Source organism: Trichosurus vulpecula, chromosome 3 (genome assembly GCF_011100635.1).
Source record: "Trichosurus vulpecula isolate mTriVul1 chromosome 3, mTriVul1.pri, whole genome shotgun sequence".
Taxonomy (NCBI): domain Eukaryota; kingdom Metazoa; phylum Chordata; class Mammalia; order Diprotodontia; family Phalangeridae; genus Trichosurus; species Trichosurus vulpecula.
In genome coordinates, this window is record NC_050575.1 from 348522137 (window position 1) to 348540069 (window position 17933).

A 17933-nucleotide genomic window follows, 5' to 3' on the forward strand; every position below is an offset into this window, starting at 1 on the left:
AATTTTTGGACCTTAACTCTGCCATTCAACATGTCAGCTGTCTCACCTCACTTGATGACCATGCCACCTTTTATCCAATAACTGGCAAGCATTTTAAATAACACAAAGCCAAACACAGATTCCTGGGGTGCCCCATTTAAGAACTTCTAATTTGACATGGAATGAACAATGACTACTACTCTTTGGATCAGGCCATTCAACCAACTATGAATCTACCTAAGTGGTCATGTTGTCCATAATAATTGAAAGAGAGGCTTTGTTCACCAAAATCTAGGTGAACTATACAACAATAACAACAACATGACTGCTCCCAAGGCAATAAGGTGAAATCAACAGGGTGGGGTCACAGGCTATTGGACCTTGAAAATCAGCTACTGAATCCTATATATTCTACTTTATTTGACTATATATTTTTCCAATCATTTCATAACATACCCATTGAAGCACTCCTGAAAACTAGCTGTTTACTAAAAGAGAATGACATAATCTAGACTGACAATGGAGACCAAGAAACAATCCCAAGTCGTTTATTGGGTTTGAAGATTATATTACAAAGAAGGCTGGAAAGTGGCAATGAACTCCATATTCATTCAGTTTGGAATGGTTCATCTCACACCACCAATGTCACATTACTTACATTTCATGTTCAAGTTTTATAGAAAGGTCACCCCATTTCTTAAATACTACTTTAAAATATGTTTAATATGATTTTACATGTATAGCTTATACCAGATTGCTTGGTTTCTTGGGGAAGGGAGAAGGGGACTGGTAGAAAGGGACAAAAAATTTGGAACCCAAAATTGTATAAAAGTGAATGTTGAAAACTATATTAACATGGAACTGGAAAAAATAAAATATTATTAAGTGGGGGGAAATGAAATAATATTTATAAAGCACTTAATAAAAGCCTGGCACATATTAGTTTCTTTAAAAAAAGTGATGAGAAAAATGTTCATAATGTAAATTAAGCTTAAATGTGTTTAAAAGTAAAAAAATGTAAATACTACTTTAAATACCTTAAAGAGACACTGAGTCAGATTAATTTGATGAAAGAAGAAAAAGGTAGCAGATAATGAGTGCTATTTAGCAAAAGATATTCACTGGAATATTCCTGGAAAGATCTGGTGATATACAAATGCAAGAAGCTTGGGGTTCTTTCAGAAGCATTCAAACTCTTGGAGACATTTTAAGGCAAACTCAATAATTTAGATAATCTGAGTACAAGACTTTTTACTCTGTAAGTGGTTTAGCTGTCCCTGCATAAGTTCCTTCCTTGTCTGGCAGTTATCTTCAATAGCTTCTTGCTTATCATCTCCTAAGGTGAAATGCCTTGCACATAATAGGTATGCTATAAATACTGGATGAATGAATAAATGATCTGATGAACAGCCTTCATATTTAAGATTGTAGACACACATTGGAAGAAGACATGGGGATAAAATAGGCTAGGGCATCTAGAAAGTTTTCAGTGAAGGGTAAGAAAGTTACTTCAGAAAAGGATGGTTATTAGAGCAGGGACCTGCTAGGCTATACGGAGGAAGTTGGAAGTTGTGAGAGATGCTAATAGTTAAAGTAGGAGCCTTTCCCTATTTAGTGAGTATAATATGAACAAAAATGTGCTTTATGAAGAAGTTTGTTCATTCTATGGTAGAAATAGTATTTCTTATGCTTCTGTTTTTGGCATCACAACTTCACTTTCCTCTTGTACTTTTTCTTCATGGGTGGAGTTACAGGAGACACTTTGCCATTACAAAACTCCCATGTCAAAGCTTTGAAGTACTTCTTAATAGCAGAAACATTTGGCTCACATGTAGGCTTTGTAGCTATGGTAAATACTTCTTAGTAATTTGTAGCTGCTGTTATTTCACACCTCCAATTTGGAGGAGGAATTCTGCAGATGTGTCGAGTCACTAAAAAAGAATACTACACTATATCTTACTTAGCTCTTTTGTAAAACATTTCCTTTCATTCTTCTCCCATAGAGCTAATGCTTTCATCTTATCATCCTGGATATGGGTGGGAAAGCAGTGGTTATGAGGGTAAGGCAGACATTACAGCAACAGTAGGCAGCTTCCTCTTAGCTTCTTGAAGGTTAAGTAGTCAAGTATCGTCTTAATATAAGATCAGGGCACTTGAGGGCCTGATTCATCCATCTATTTTCTGGGCAAGTGCCTTAGGAGAGTCTGGACAAAATGCTTTCAGGGGTTAAGAGAGAAGAAACTGACCATGATTAATATGGGAGACGGAGGGAAAGCCATCATCAAAGAGGGCCCCAGGAAGCACAATATATGTACATAGGTTTATATGGCCTTCTATTTCAGAAGTGTATCTTCAGAGATGGCATGGTAAAGAACAGAAAAGTTCATATTTTGAGCATTTTAGATGTGCTCTGGGTTGAATCACTAGATTCCATTTCTTTATGTGATTTAATTATTTTATGCAGAAAATGCTCTTGCTCTCACTAAGTTAAACACTTGACATTTTTATCTCTTAAAATGCAACATTTTAGAAGTCTAGATATGTTTATTAATTAGTGATTATTAACACCCAGTAAACAACATTATGCCTTGTAAAAACACAATCTTTCTTCACAGCATGGAGCTGAAATCTATTATTCACTGATTCCATATGCTGAAATTCACTCAAATGGTCACAAATGACCTTAAGCATTAGATAAATGTAAATGAGGACAATGTAGAAAATGTGCTTTTGATTGATAACTAAAAGACCAGGTTTGAAATCATGACAAAAGACGAAGTCCCATACAAAAAAAGTGTATGGTAATCTCCATTCTGTAGTCGGCACTGTCTTATAAATGAAGGAAGTATATAGCTAAGGGTTGACCTTCCTTTTTTTCCTCTAGTCCAGGCTTAAGGCCACATGGATACATTATTGGTCTTTTTCAACCTCATGTAGAATAATGAGAAATACTGCACATTCCAGTCAACTTGCTCTAAGTATCATCACAGAGGAGACATTTTTAAAGCCACAGACTGTATTTACCCACTTATAAGTAAGAATCATTGCTACTCGCCATCAGTTTAATATTGTCAATCATTTCAGCTTTTAAGCACTGTTGGCTATTCACCCATTTTCTACCGAAGAAATAAAAGTATCCTGGACATAGAGGAAACTTAAAATATCAAATGATGGAAGAATCATGTGTGGCCAAAAACCCAGAAAATGTTGGAAATATTGCCTATGGCAAAATGCATAAATGGACATTTCACATAAAACTAGCTTATCTTGGACTCCATAACTGGTTGTTTCTCTGATCAGAGAAATGATGTACAAAGATCTATTTTTCTCTCTCCCTCTCTGTGTGTATGTACATATGTATACACACCCATACATACACACACACACACACACACACACACACACATACATATAGATGCTGGTCAAGGAGGAATACCACTATTCATTCAGGTCAGAACTGACAGAATTTGAGAAAATTCTATCATATTTTCTTAAACATCATTCATTTAAAAAATCATCTAACTGAATTTCCTATCGCTTGTATAATCTCATACCACAAGTAGTTCCCATCACAGTTCCATTCCCTGTTCCAGAACACTAAAAGCATCAGAGCACACTTGCAAATACCTGGAACATTTTCACGTTAAAAAATTCTTACCAGCTTGATATTGCTTGAGTCTTAAACACGCCTTCCTTCTGGTTCCTTGTGATGATGTCGTTCACATCTACAGGATGCAGTTAAGAATAATCTGTAGAATACTTGTCAACTACATTCACATCTTTTTTTTTTTTTTACTTCAAAGGAGCTATGATTTCAACAGTGTATGTGCTCCCTCACCAACATGGATGGCAACTTCTCTACACCTTATTAGAGTTGTTACAGTTAAAAAATTAATCACTTAGCCAACTTTTCAGTGATGTCTCTCTACCCTTAGACTAGATTTAGGATGATATTATGCCATTAGGCCATTAATCAAAGTTTGTGTAAGCTGATAGAAATTATCAGAGCTTGTGAACCACTGGTAAAGCCTTTGAGAATCGAGGGTCCCCTCCATGCCATGAGGAGAATGAAACTCTTCTCAAACTTTACTAAATGATCTTCATGAGTTTCTTTGTCTAAAAAATATTAGTTGCTTCATGGCCAAGCCTCTGAGGTATATATACTCTTATATACAGAAATACATATATATACATATATATATATACATATATATATATACACGTACATGAATACACATATATGTGTGTATACTTGTAAAGACAAAAATATAATGATCTAAATGAAATGCAAATTTTATGGTGTCTTCTCCGTGTTAACATGAGATAGTAGAAAGAATGATGGAGTAGAAACCAAGAGGCCTGAAATATAGTTGACATAAGTCTCTTGCTGATTGCATATGACTTTGGCCAAGTTGCTTCTTATCTCTGGGCCTCAGCTTTCTCATCTGTAAAATGAGGTGGTTACACTAATTGCTCATTTTCCTAAATATTCCATGATTACCTTATTTCTCTTAATTGATCTCTCCTATTGTGTGCATAGAGTACCTGGGAGCCCAGGTGCATCTACATGGCTGTCCTCCAAAAGTTTTTATTCCTTTGTTCTTTTTCTTCTTCTCCTATTCTGGGATTGCTGGTAGTTGTAAGATACAAGTTGAAAATTATTCTATTTCCCTCACAGCTTCTAGAAACTTAAAGGGGATAATAGCACACATATCACACCACACCTATCCCACAAGGACTACAGCACAGCAAAGCAACTTGGGTCACTGCTGATATGTTTTTCCTCTGTTCTCACCCCAGCAATTAGTGCAACTCCTACTCATTTATAAGAGCAGTGAGCCCAAGTGGAGACTCCAATACAGCCAGGCCTCATACAGAAACCAAAGCTCCCGATGGGTGCTCCGGGGGTAGCTGCTCCCTCTCTGAAGAGGCATAGAATAGGCATACAGACTTCTTCAAAGCTTGCTTCTTGGTTTCCAGGGGGCCTCTAACTAGATAAAGAATTTCCTACATTTCAACGCAGAATAATAGTTGCCAGAGGAAGTTAGAACTCCAGTGAAGGATATCGCAGGCTCAATTTGATGTAAATTAAAGAAACTAAAGCAAAAGAGGGCCTGAGTGATATTCCTGAATGCCCAGAAGGGCAGGGCAGTGAAGAGAACTTAGATTACCTGAGCTGCTCTAAGTTGGTTTCAATTGCCCAGCAAGAAGAGAGCCACAGGAATCTCACACCCATGTCTCTGCTTGAACCACTAGGCCCACTTTCTTGTCTGAATGAATGAGCAGGTACTGTGATAGCTTTTCTCCTTAGGAGTAGGTAGAAAAAAGTAATTAGGTCTCCTAATGAAGGGCTTTGTTGAGGTTTACAAAAGTGCTATAATGCAGATTTTTTTTTCCTCAGGGTGAACTTTTCTGTATGCAAATTAAATACCGTTAAATTACATTCATTAAAAAAAATAAAAGAGACTAATTTGACTACTTGTTTTGATTAACTGAAATGACACAATCGGCCTACAGTTCTGTCTATTTCGGGAATAAAGTATTTCAGGAAAATCTTCTAAATTAAATGTCTTGCAAAAAGGGACAGCTGACATCTTTATTTTTCAAAAAAGAAAATTACTAAAGAGTCAACTTATGACTGTTCCTGATCAACCTCCCCCACACTCAGACCACACCCTGCTCGGGGTTTCCATGGAATTCAACAGCGTGTTACAATGTGCAGCATACACCTGTAGAGCCCTATGAGTGCATGACTAATCTAGCAAGCAAAACATATTATTTTGTTACAAAACAGTCACAGTGAAGTTAAATTATATAACTCAGAAACCTATTAATATTTTTTAGTAAACATCTTAACACTCCATATTTTTATACAATGTATAAATCCATCACTCTGGGAGTTCAAGCTACAGCAAGTATATGAACATATATCATAAAAGCAAATTTCTTTTTTTTATAAAATTTTTCATAGCCATGTTTAGGCTATGCTATTTTTAGAACCAAAGGGAATGTCTTTTGTGGTTTAGGAGTATTTTATTTCAAGTGAATGCTAGCAAAAAAAAAATGGCACAACTGTTTTAAAACATTGCCTGAATGGATACATTCTTTTCCCCACCCCTGGCCTACTTAGGTAAATTAGCACAGATTTTGAGGTAGCTCTTAGTGAGTCAATATCAATAACGGGTTCTTATTCTCCTTAGGTTATAAAAGAAATGGACTTGGCCACAAAATCACGGAATTTCGAAGTCAGAAGGGACCTCTGGGGTTATTTTGTCAAGCCCAACACACATCTGAACAAAAACTCCCTCTACAACAATGCCAACATATGGCCATCTACCTTTTGCTGGAGCCTGTGACCTTCTATAGCCACTCTCCTCGATAGGTTTAGCTGTTAGGAATCTTCCCCTAATATGCAGCCTGCATTTGCATCTGTAACTTCTACCCTTTGCTCATAAATTCTGTCTTCTGAGGCCAAGCCAGGCAAGTCTGACGCCTTTTCCATATCACAGTCTTTCAAATTTGAAGAAAGACATCATGTCCTTGCTAAGGCTTCTCTCCTCTAAGCTAAACACCCCCAGTTCCTTCACTTGATTCAGATGGCATGAACACGAGGCCCTTTTACCACTGTGTGGCTTTGCTCTCTGGAGAGTCTTCAGCTTTTCAATGCAATCAACGCCCTTTCTATAATGCAGCATCCGGAATAGAACACAATATTGTCAATGGGACAAGGCTAGAATACAGTGAGACCATCATCAGCTCTTTCTCTAATGCTGGACTTTATGCCTCTCAGTGCACACATACATGTATGTATATTTCTTGGTCTCTCCCTGATTTAATGAAATCACAGTCAACGTAAAAAACCTGACATCATGCATCTAAAAAAGATCACATTCTGATAAAATACTAACAATATTCAAAATATTAAGAAAATTCTTTGTTATAGTCAACAATCTATAACGATATAGTCACTTTGCCTAGAGCTCTTATTTCTATGTGTTATCCTCCCTTAATCATCGGGGTTTTTTGATCTATCGTTGCAATAGCATATACATACATATGTGTGCATGTGTACATGTGTACATTTATGTATATACATAAATTTATGTATGCATATTATGTATACATGCAAATACATGTGTGTGTTACGTGTATGGAAATATGTATATGCACACATATATGCTATTGCACCTATCATTGCAATAGTTAACTCCAAATGAGCTTGCAGCCCAATAATAATAATAATACTGACAGCAACAATCACAACAATAATAATAGCTAATATTTATATAACACGTACTGTGTGCCAGGACACTTTGCCAGGCACATTACGATTATTATGTCATTTGATCTTTACAATAATCCTTGGAGATAGACGCTGTTATCGTAGCCATTTTCTAGATGAAGCAACTGAGCTCTTTCTCTGACAACCTATAGTTTGTCTAGCCCTGCCTGCCCCATCTTATGTTTATAAGGTTCATGTTTTTGAACCCAAGTGGGAGACTTAACATTTGTCTCTATTAAATTTGATTTTTATTAGTTTCAGGTCAGCATCTTACATTTCTTTATGATATTTTTGGATCCCAAATCTACCAAGCATGATAATTGTTCATATTTCACTTAAAGGGATGCAGAATAATATACGTGCATACATGTATACATGTGTATATATATACACACATTATCTTATTTGTTGTACAATGTGTTAGTCATTACAGTATTGCCTCATCTGCAAATTTGATAAGTATGGTTAACATATTGGGGATAATGTATAACAGCAGGGACCAAATATTGTCCACTAAACTTGAACCCCATCTTTTGAAGGATTCGTAGAACTACACAATTTTGAGTTTTAAGGGACTTTGGAGACAATTTATTCTAAACTTCTCATGTAACAGATAAGGAAATTAAAGTCACAGAAATTAAGTGACAAGGACATATAGTTAATAAGTAGCAGACTCAGAATTTGAATGCGAGTCCCCTTGACTCCAAATCCAGGGCTCTTTCTACTATACTATGGGTTAGGCTGAGGGCTTAAGGTGATTTTCAATTAACTGAATATCGCACAATCACTTCTGATCCCCCTTGTCTAGGTAATATGGAATTTCAGAGTTATAGAATATATGCTTAAGGCTAAAAGGAAACAGGCATTCTATCTTTAGATGCTCCTCTTGAATAAAACACCTGATAGAGACAAGGCTACAATATAGGATTCCAATTTTAATTTTGCCTCTGGTGATTCTTCCTTCAAGACAGATTTCTTTTTCCAAATAATGATAGCAATGTAAACATAAATTTCTATAAGTTCATTTAAAAATATCTATTAAGATTAAATACCATGTAAGACAGCATTTCTAGACTCTCAAGTTAGTGTTTGATACATTAATGTATCGTATTATATATTTTAACATTTGGTAACTCTGATTTAACTAAAATATGATTCTACTTTCCTCATTAATAATCACAGAGCAATAATTTCACAATGTAATAATTTCTTGAGTTGTTATTTTCAAAAAAGACAAAAATTATGTAACTACGAGACTATAACATGTCATTCATTTCAGTCTAAAGGTTAAATGATTAGTTTGCTTTGGAATAATTTAATAGTTTAATTCTGGGAGATAATTTTGTATGCTCATTGTTGAATTGAAAAAAGATATGGATCATTGTTTCATCAGCTCTGTATTCCTGCTCCTAGAAAAATAAAAGAAATTTTATGAGGATATTTTCCCCTACACACTTTATAATCTTATAACCTCCTTGAGGACAGGGACTGCGTTTTACATGTCTTCGTACTGCAATGCCTGCCAGATTATGCCTTATACACAAGCATACATAGTATGCACTTATTTGGTTTTAAAAGTTGAATTTCTTAATTTACTTTGAGTATATCTTTTAATTTAATTACTAGGGATATTTCTCCTTTTTGCTTATCATTATGTCTAACCAAATTGCAGAGATGTATTTCAGCAAAATATGCTGTTAAGGATATTTCTGCTAAATGCAACCTATATTCCCATTGTCTTCTATTAAATAATTAAAGATTTTTTTCAGTGAAACATGTCGCTCCCTCTTTGATTTAATAAAATCACAACCAATGTGAAAAACCAAACACCATACATCTAAAGAAAAAAAAGATCACACTCTGATAAAATACTAACAATAATATTCAAAATATTAAGAAAATACTTTGTTATAGTCAATAATCATAGCACTTTGCCTAGACCTCTTATTTTCATATGTTACCCTCCCTTATTCACATATCTTTTGTATCCATGCCTTCCCTCCTCATTAAATTAAAAGCTCTTCAAGGGCAGGGTCTCAATACTGCCTCTTAATCTGTCTCCTATGCCAAGCAAATCCCATAGCCCATAGAAGATCCTCAATGGATGTTGGTGGAATTAAATGAGCGGCAGTTGAACAAAATGATAATGCTGAACTGTTGTGCCCTGAACCTAACAGTTCACTAATGTAACTAATAACTAGAAATTAGGGATGTTTAGCATGAATAGGAGAGGACTTGGGGGACACAATAGTGGTCTTCACATAAACTGACATGAGGAAGAGGAAGTAGATTTGTTTTATTAATAAGCAATTTTTTGGCTTATCAGGAAAGACCCTTTCAATTAGAAATGTCCAACACAGAATGTGTTACTTCACAGAAGGGTCAGATTCTTATGCCCAGAAATGCTCAATAAGAGGTGGAATGACTGTGTGCCTTTGGTATTGTAGAAGGGATTCCATGTAGGGTAGGATGTTGGATTCTATGGCTATTGAGGTCCCAGATCTAAGATTCCATGATTCTAAAAGAAGATATAGGTGGGGGCAGCTAGCTGGTGCAGTGGATGTAACACTGGCTCTGGAATCTGAGACCTGAGTTCAAATGTGACCTCACACACTTGATACTTACTAGCTGTATGACTCTGAGCAAGTCACTTAACTCCATTGCCTTGCCAATGAGAAGGAGGAGGAGGAGGAAAAAGAGGAGGAGGAGAACAGTGTCAGAAACTCTGGCAGAACAGGTGTCTGCCTCACACATTGTTCCTACCATAGGGATAAAAATCTCTAATGCTTTAGCAGTTGTTCACCAGCATCAATGCAGTTGCTCTTCCTAGCACTGTGCACGTTAATAAATGTTTGTTGAATTGATGAATCTGCATACTTCCGTTTCTTGAACTTCCTGGCTCCTCTTTAGACATTTTTGCCTACATGTTCTCTTCTGATATCTTTGCTAGAACAAATCTGTTGGGTCACGTAGATACATTACAGCTGGCTAATGGCCAACAATGAAAGGCCAAAGAATGAACTGTGCGACAATACTGCCTACCCAACTGATTTATTTAACTGGATGATTCTTTCATTAGGAGTGTTGACATTTTCAGGTGATGACCATAAGATTTAGGGCTGGCTAAATATCACCTGATTCAAACCCTCATTATATAGATGTGAAGGGGAGGCACAGAGAGGTTGTGGCTGGTGCAAGGTCATATAAATAATAATTATTTGAGGTCCTCCACCTCCAAACTCAGTGCCCTTTCTATTATACCTAATTACATTTTTCAGAGCACTCATCATTGTCAGTCATTAGCCAGTGGCTAGCACTTATTCATTCAACAAATATTTCTTTATTACATACTATGTATAAGGCATATCAAGTTCATCTACAATACATTTAATAGAAAGTCAATTATGTTAGCTGGCAACAGCATCACAGAAATGAGTTGAGCAGAAAATGATGGTCCCAGGTTCTCAAAGAACCAGAAGTTCTGGTGGATACCATGAATCTATAAAAATTCATAATTCTTTAAATTCAGCATTGTGTTAAGTTATGTTAGGTGAGTGATACTAGGATTTAAATCTAGGCACTGTATCCTATACAGAGTGGATGAAATACGCTGATTCTTACAGACCACAAGATTCATTATCTGGAAATTATGCAAGTTAATGATGCTTGTATCAGGATCAATCTAGAACTCTGATACCAAGGAGTATGGTATGTCATTTGGGTAATACATTTGGTTCTGTCCAATCTCTGGGTGATCCCTGGCCCTGGATCCAGCATTCCAGAGCAGATGCTCAAAGTTATAGAGGGCTGAGTCATTCTAGGTCCTATTATATATATATATATATATATATATATATATATTTATTATTATTATTATTATTATTACAACTCTTCTGTTACTCTTTCTCAAAAATTTTCAGTGGTCTCTAGTCACTTATGGAAAAAAAATCCCCTTAGTCTCTAATTCATGAAAGCCAGGACCAACACTAGTGGAACTAGAGAAGCAACACTAGCGAGTTCCCAGATAGCCACTGCTTGGCCTCTCTCATTTATAGGCTACCAAGGATTCTATTCAACAAACGTTTGTTAGATGCTGACTGCATGTAAAACAGTGCCCTGGATACTAAGGATATAAAGACAGAAATAAAAGTCCCTGTCCTCAAGGAGCTTATAAACTTCTGAGGAAAGGGGGAGGGAAAGAACACTTATTTAGCACCTATGTGCCCAGCACTGTGCTAAGCACATAATAAATGTTATCTCATTTAATCCTCACAACAACCCTGTGAGATAGGTGCTGTTGTTATCCCCATTTGACAGTCGAGAAAAATGAGGCAAACAGAAATGACTTGCCCAGGGTCACAGAGCCAGTAAGTGCCTGAGGCTGGATTTGAATTCAGGTTTTCCTCACTCCAGGCCCAGCACTCTATTCATTGAGCTACCTAAATGCCAATATAATGCACACAAGTAAATAAAGACAGATATATGTTAAGTACATAAAAATAATACAGAGACAGAAATGGGCTGGGGGAAGAACTAACTGGGATAGATCAAGAAAGGTCTTGTGTAGGTGGTGATACCTGAGTAATGCGAACATTTATGGATCACCTAGTAAGTAGACGGTACTAAGCTAGGAATGGGTACTTGATTTTTTCTTTATTTTGAGATGCCAGGATTCCACTCATGTGGTCACTCTTCTGATCTATCCAGATTTTAATCCCTTCATGCCTTAGTAGGGTGCTTAATAAGTTGCTGTGCACCCCCAAAAAAATTATCACTGGTGATCCATCTCCAAGACACTTGGTGGGGCCCATATTTAAAAACTTAACAGCTTGTATTCCACTGGAGGACCAAGGTATATCTAGACAAAATATTGGCAGAGGACTTTACCTATTGTAAGACTGTAAATCCAAAGATGGGGAAGTAAGTGCTATAATAAATTGAGAATTAAGTTCCAAATGGAAAAGATGGTGTAGACAGTCATCATCATCACCATCATCATCATCATCAGTTGTCAGGAAGACTGGTTCAAGTCCTAATTCTGACATATACTGTCTATGTGACCCTGGGAAAGTCATTTAACCTCTCAGCGTGCCAGGTCACTCATACAATTACCAGTTACTGAGAAGGTGACAATTTTCATTGGCGGAGGGAATTTCCTTATCTAGGAATTGCTTTTGTCAATGAAATCACAGGTCTTGTTGGTATCTCTATCCCAAGCTTATCTGTGTAGATGTGGTATCCTCTTGTCCCCATCTCAACCCCAGTAGAATGGAAGCTCCTTGAGGGCCATAACTGTTTTGTTTTTATCTTTGTATCCATAGCAACAAGCACAGTGCTTTGTACATAGTAGCAACGATAAATGTTTCCTGAATTAATTGGTGAATTAAGTTGAATTATTTCCGGAGTCAAGATGCTGTTTATGCAGTTCTGGGATTCTTTTTGATATAGTTCCCTTCTCATTTCTATTCAGATGAATCCCCGATCTATATAATCTAGTCTTAGTCTGTCTCCTGAGCTCCAGTCCCACATCACCAACTGTCTATTGGACATTTGAATTGGATGTCTCTTAGACATGTAAAACTTAACATGCCTAAGTCAGAATTCATCATTATTATTTTTTTCCAAAGCCTTCTCTATTTCAAATATCATCCTTACTGTTGAGGACACCAACATCTTCCCAGGCACCCATATTTGCAACTTTGGTGTCATTCTTAACTCCTCATTTTGCCCCACATATCCAATCTATTGCCAAATCTTGTCATTTCCACCTTCACAACAACTCTCTTTTACATCCCTTGCTCTTCACTCATATAGCCACCACCATGACTCAGACCCTCATTACCTCTTTCCCAGGATAATGAAATAGCCTTCTAATTGGTCTCTGTGCCTCAAGTCTTTCTCAATTCTGATTTCTCCTCCACTCAGCTACCAAAGGGATATTCCTAAATCATACATCGGACCATATCATTCCCCTACTCAGTAAACTCCAATGGCTCCCTGCAACCTCCAAGATCAAATACAAAGTCCTTTGGTTAGTATTTTAATCCCTTCACAAACTGGCCCCTTCCCAACTTCCTAGTTTTCTTAGACTTTACCCCTCTCCATGTACTCTGCCATTCAACTACAGTGGCCCCATGCCTCATGGATCCATCTCCCATTTCTGTGCCTCTGAATTGATTGTCCTCACACCTGGAATGTTTTCCTTCTTTACCTCTAGCTCTTAGCTTCCCTGGCTTCCCTCAAGACTCCTCTCATTTGCCATCTTCTGCCTGAACTCTTTCCTGCTCTTCGCAGTTGCTAGTATCTTCCCTTTAAGGTTCTTTTACTTCTATGTATATTATATCTACCTATTTAATTTCATATTGTTTCCCCATTAGAATATAAGGTCCTTGAAGGCAGGGACTGTTTTTGCCTTTCTTTGTATTTCCAACACAGTCCCTGGCACGTAGTAAGTAAGTGTCGATTGACTGACTATCTATGCCTTAGCCACCTAGATTAAAGGCTTGGAGGAAACAGAGGAAAAATTGACCCGCTCATTTTCAGAAAACATTTAGGCTTTTAAACACAACCTTAATCCCAAACAAAACACCTTGAGGCATGTATGCCTACATAATAAAGAATCATAGAATTTTGAACTAGGAAGGACATTTTTCCAAATAAACATTTTTAATTTGACGCTCAGTGTCGAGAGATTTGGAAGAAATGCTGGCAATATTTTTATTCTAATAAAAAAGGGGCCCTCATACACTGCTACAATACAGAGATTCAAAACTAAATGACCACTCATCACCTTACATGTAAAAGGTGGATATGCAAAAGGGAAAAAAGGGGGACAAATGTCCCAAATGGTGTTCCAAATAAAGATAAAGCTCGGACCTCATAAGCTTCAGAGGGAGGGAAATCAGACCCAGTTGCACTCATTAAACAGAGATAACAACAACAACAAAAATCATTTTTATAATGATGATAATAATACACAGGCAGATCCTCAGATGCAGTGCACTCTTGCCAGGTTGATTTTCAATTACATTTCACTGATGTATTCATTTGTTTCTTAATGTGCTCATCTTGCCCATTAAGAATAATTAGCAGCTTTGCTTAGAGATTTCCTGGCTCCTGGCAGTGTTTCCACATTTTTTGTTGACATTCATTTTTACTTTTGTAGAAAGTAATTTTTGGATAGTATATTAGAACTGGTACATGATTTAAGCTTTCCAAATTTTATAGGGAAAGTGTAAACAGTAATTTTAAGGAGAGTTTCAGTCATAGAACATTAATAATATGCATAATTTAAGGTATTACTGATTCCTACAAAAGGTGGGCAGAGAACTAGAAAACAGTATTTCATTCATATTAATTTCATTCATTAAAACAGATTATGATAAATGTCAGCTAACCATAAACTCTGTTAGTAAAGTAACATTAGTATTAAAAGCTGGCAAGAAATCATCACAGGTTTTGATGGTTTTATATCTGCTTTTTTAATACTTAAGAAAAAGAAAATCAGGTCTAGTTCTTATAGGAAAGGGTATGTTAATAGGGAACAACCACAAGATAAAAATAAGTACATCAGGAGAAACTGGAAGACAGTAAAATAAAACACAATACCCATTTTGGCACATGCTCTTGAAAAGGCTCACTCTATCTACATTATAAAGTTTTTTTGCCTCTTGCCCTACGGCCCCCCGCTATATTAAACCCATTGTAAAACCCAGCACAATAAAGTGCTCTGAATGCTGAGCTTCTGAAGACCAAATGTTAAAAATCCATTTTCTTGGGAGGGGGCTGCACCAATCATTTCTTTGAAAGGCCAGAAGAGTGAATGCAGAATCTGAGATTTACTCTATGATTTCAAGACCTGGGATGGTAGCTTCAAAATGGAACCTATAAAGCATAGGTGTATTAATTAAATGACATTAACATTTTTACCCTTTGGGGAAAGCTTTATGGCTTAGCTCAATGAGAGGGTATTTTCAATACATTTGAATTTACATTCTGACTATAGATATTTCCTCAGTTTGGTAAAAGTTCAAATTGGTTTGTGGACCTGTTAAAAGAGGTAGCTGCCACCTTGCAAATTGCACTTGTTACTGAGGCCTGAAAGTTTCTGTGGCTAAAATCTCTCTCTCTTTTTGACTAATAATACCTCCTTCCCACCCCAATTTTCCTAAGATCATCAAACTGAGCTGAACGAGAATATATGATCCCTTCTTGATCCTTGGTTTTCCACTGACATGTTTAAGGAATAAAACTATGCTATGACATAAAATTCAGTTAGAATATAATAGCATCGGCTTATCCTAAAAAAAATAAATTGGAAAAATTTTCAATTAGTTCTTCTAGATCATGATATAAGCCTGCATTTTAAAGAAGAGAGGCCGAGATTTGATTGGTTATGTTTTTCTCCCTGAATTTTTTTTAAGTCTGTCAGACAATTAAATGGGTGGGGCTATCCCAAGAGGACACGTAGAACTGAACAATATTAGCTGATATTCTTGTGCCACCCTTTTTTCAGTGTGAGCAGCCTGATAAAACTGCTGCAAATTCCTTGGAAAGAGAAACAATAATTGATAGTCAAGTTTTCAAAATGGAAATCCAAAGCACATACAGGGCCATTTCAAATACAATTCAAAAAAATAAAAACCCATCTGACATTTCAGTGGCCTAAGAATCAAATAAAAACTGTCTGTCTTTATGGGATGCAAATGTTACACAAACTGAAAAATCCAAAGCAAACATATCTTCCACTTTTCCTCTCGATTTCTAATGGCCATTAACCTTCCTTGAACAAACCAGTTCCATGGTTGCAGTGGCTACAAATTATGCTTGCTTTCTTAAAGTACAGTTCAATTTTCACCAACTCTGTGTACATATTAGTAAAGTATAATCTAATATAATAGGGTATGCACTGTAATAACCTATTAGAAAAAAGGGAGATAGGTTTTCGTAATCCTAAATAAAAGGCAATAATGGAAAACTGATAGCCATTTTAAGTGGAAGGATGTAGATAACTTCAAGGCAATTATAGTGCTAAGAGCATTATAGGGGAGTAACAATATTATAGCATACACCTCACATAATAATATAAAAGATTAATACCTGAAAGAAAACTGGAAGTAAATTTTTCCTAGTCTCATCCAAACTAATAAATACTAAATGAATGAATAATTTCACATAATGGCAGATATTCTCCAAAGGATTACACCAAAAAAAAATAGAAAGAGAAAATCTGAAAAGTAACAACCAAATTATATATATTCTTCTGCTGCCCATAAATATGCATCCCTTTGATAAGAAGTGATGTGAAGAATATTTCAATAGGAAAACAATGTACTTTTGTTCACTGAATTCCATATATTTCTACTTTTTTAATTACTTATGAAGAGAAACTCTTTTTTTTAAACATATATACCCCATGCTGTCTTTCTTTCTATCAATTGTTCCTCAGCCAGGAAAAAGGAACGAGCACAACAAACCCCGTTTTCTATCTGAATAAGGATACTTTTGATGGCCTTTTCATTCCCATCAGTTAACAGAACTTCTTTGACATCTGCAGAAATAGCAACCTGAAAAAAAAAAGGAGCACAGCAAACAATGAGCAAATATGCTTGTCTGTGTGGAAGGGAAGACGAGTGACAAGCCTTCAGTATCATGCTTCCTCACCTATTTCTCTGTAACAATCTTCAATCTTTTTTCATTTTATGTCTGCATTATTTTAATCATTCAATCAAATCAGTCAATACTTTTATCATTCCATTTGCGGGAGCCTCTATCTTGCTATCATTCTGTTCAGTAATTGCATTGTGACAGCGGATGATGGTATTCTGAGAGGCTTTCATTTGCGGGCTTCTGTTTATCTAGTAGAGCCATCATACAAGGCTGTCACTCTGCCTTTCACTCGGCTTCTGTCTGACTGCCTGATGCCCTTCATATAACTTTGCATTGCAGGCAGATGGCTTTGTAAGGGTAATTTTTTTGTGAGCTTTGACATGCTCACACATTGGGCTGTAACCTCGACACATTGTATGAGAGCGACAGGTTTGTCAAATGCCAATCAGTGTAACAATATGCTTTTATTTGTAGAGACATAAAAACTTGTCTAATGCACTGTGCTGCTACATAATATCTCCTGAATACATGACTCAGAACCCAGAGAATGGTGAACGACGTTCCTGAATGGCCAATCTAATTCAAAAGAATCTAATTACTGAGAGCTCTGGATCATGTTTGTTGGTGTAATAATGCAGGCAAAACATTAGCAGCTATATCATGGTGCTCCAACTGTGATTCGCCAGGCTATTCCTGTATCTTAGCAAATGGGACTATAATCTGAAAAAAAAATGCTTTAGCTACGGCAATGAAAGACCGTGCGTGGCCTGGAATGTCACAACAAGAGATATTGACTACACGGAGGTAAAATGTTTCTGCTCATCGAGGCAACCATAAAATCAATATGATCCGAAAGCAAGTCAATCTAGAAGGTCTCTCAAGACTCGGCAGCTTGACCGCAGCTGATGCTGTTGACGGTTCTCTGACCCAGCAGTTGGAGGCACTGGAACATTTTTTCTTTTGTTCCTCCCTCTGAATGGGATTGGAATTGAGAAAAGACCTACCATGAGCCCAGCCAAGCATGTCATGCCACCCCCTAGCTCACACACAGCAAGGTCCCTGA

At 36.6% G+C, this 17933-nt stretch overlaps 1 protein-coding gene across 1 annotated transcript in view; it reads right to left on the reverse strand.

Annotated features, from left to right (window-relative positions):
- CAMKMT (calmodulin-lysine N-methyltransferase) overlaps positions 1 to 17933 on the reverse strand; it is a 536340-nt gene that overhangs the window by 55114 nt on the left and 463293 nt on the right. The window contains 3 exon segments of the mRNA XM_036750026.1: positions 3638 to 3704; positions 16764 to 16827; positions 17875 to 17929. Coding sequence (XP_036605921.1) covers positions 3638 to 3704; positions 16764 to 16827; positions 17875 to 17929 — 186 coding nt within the window.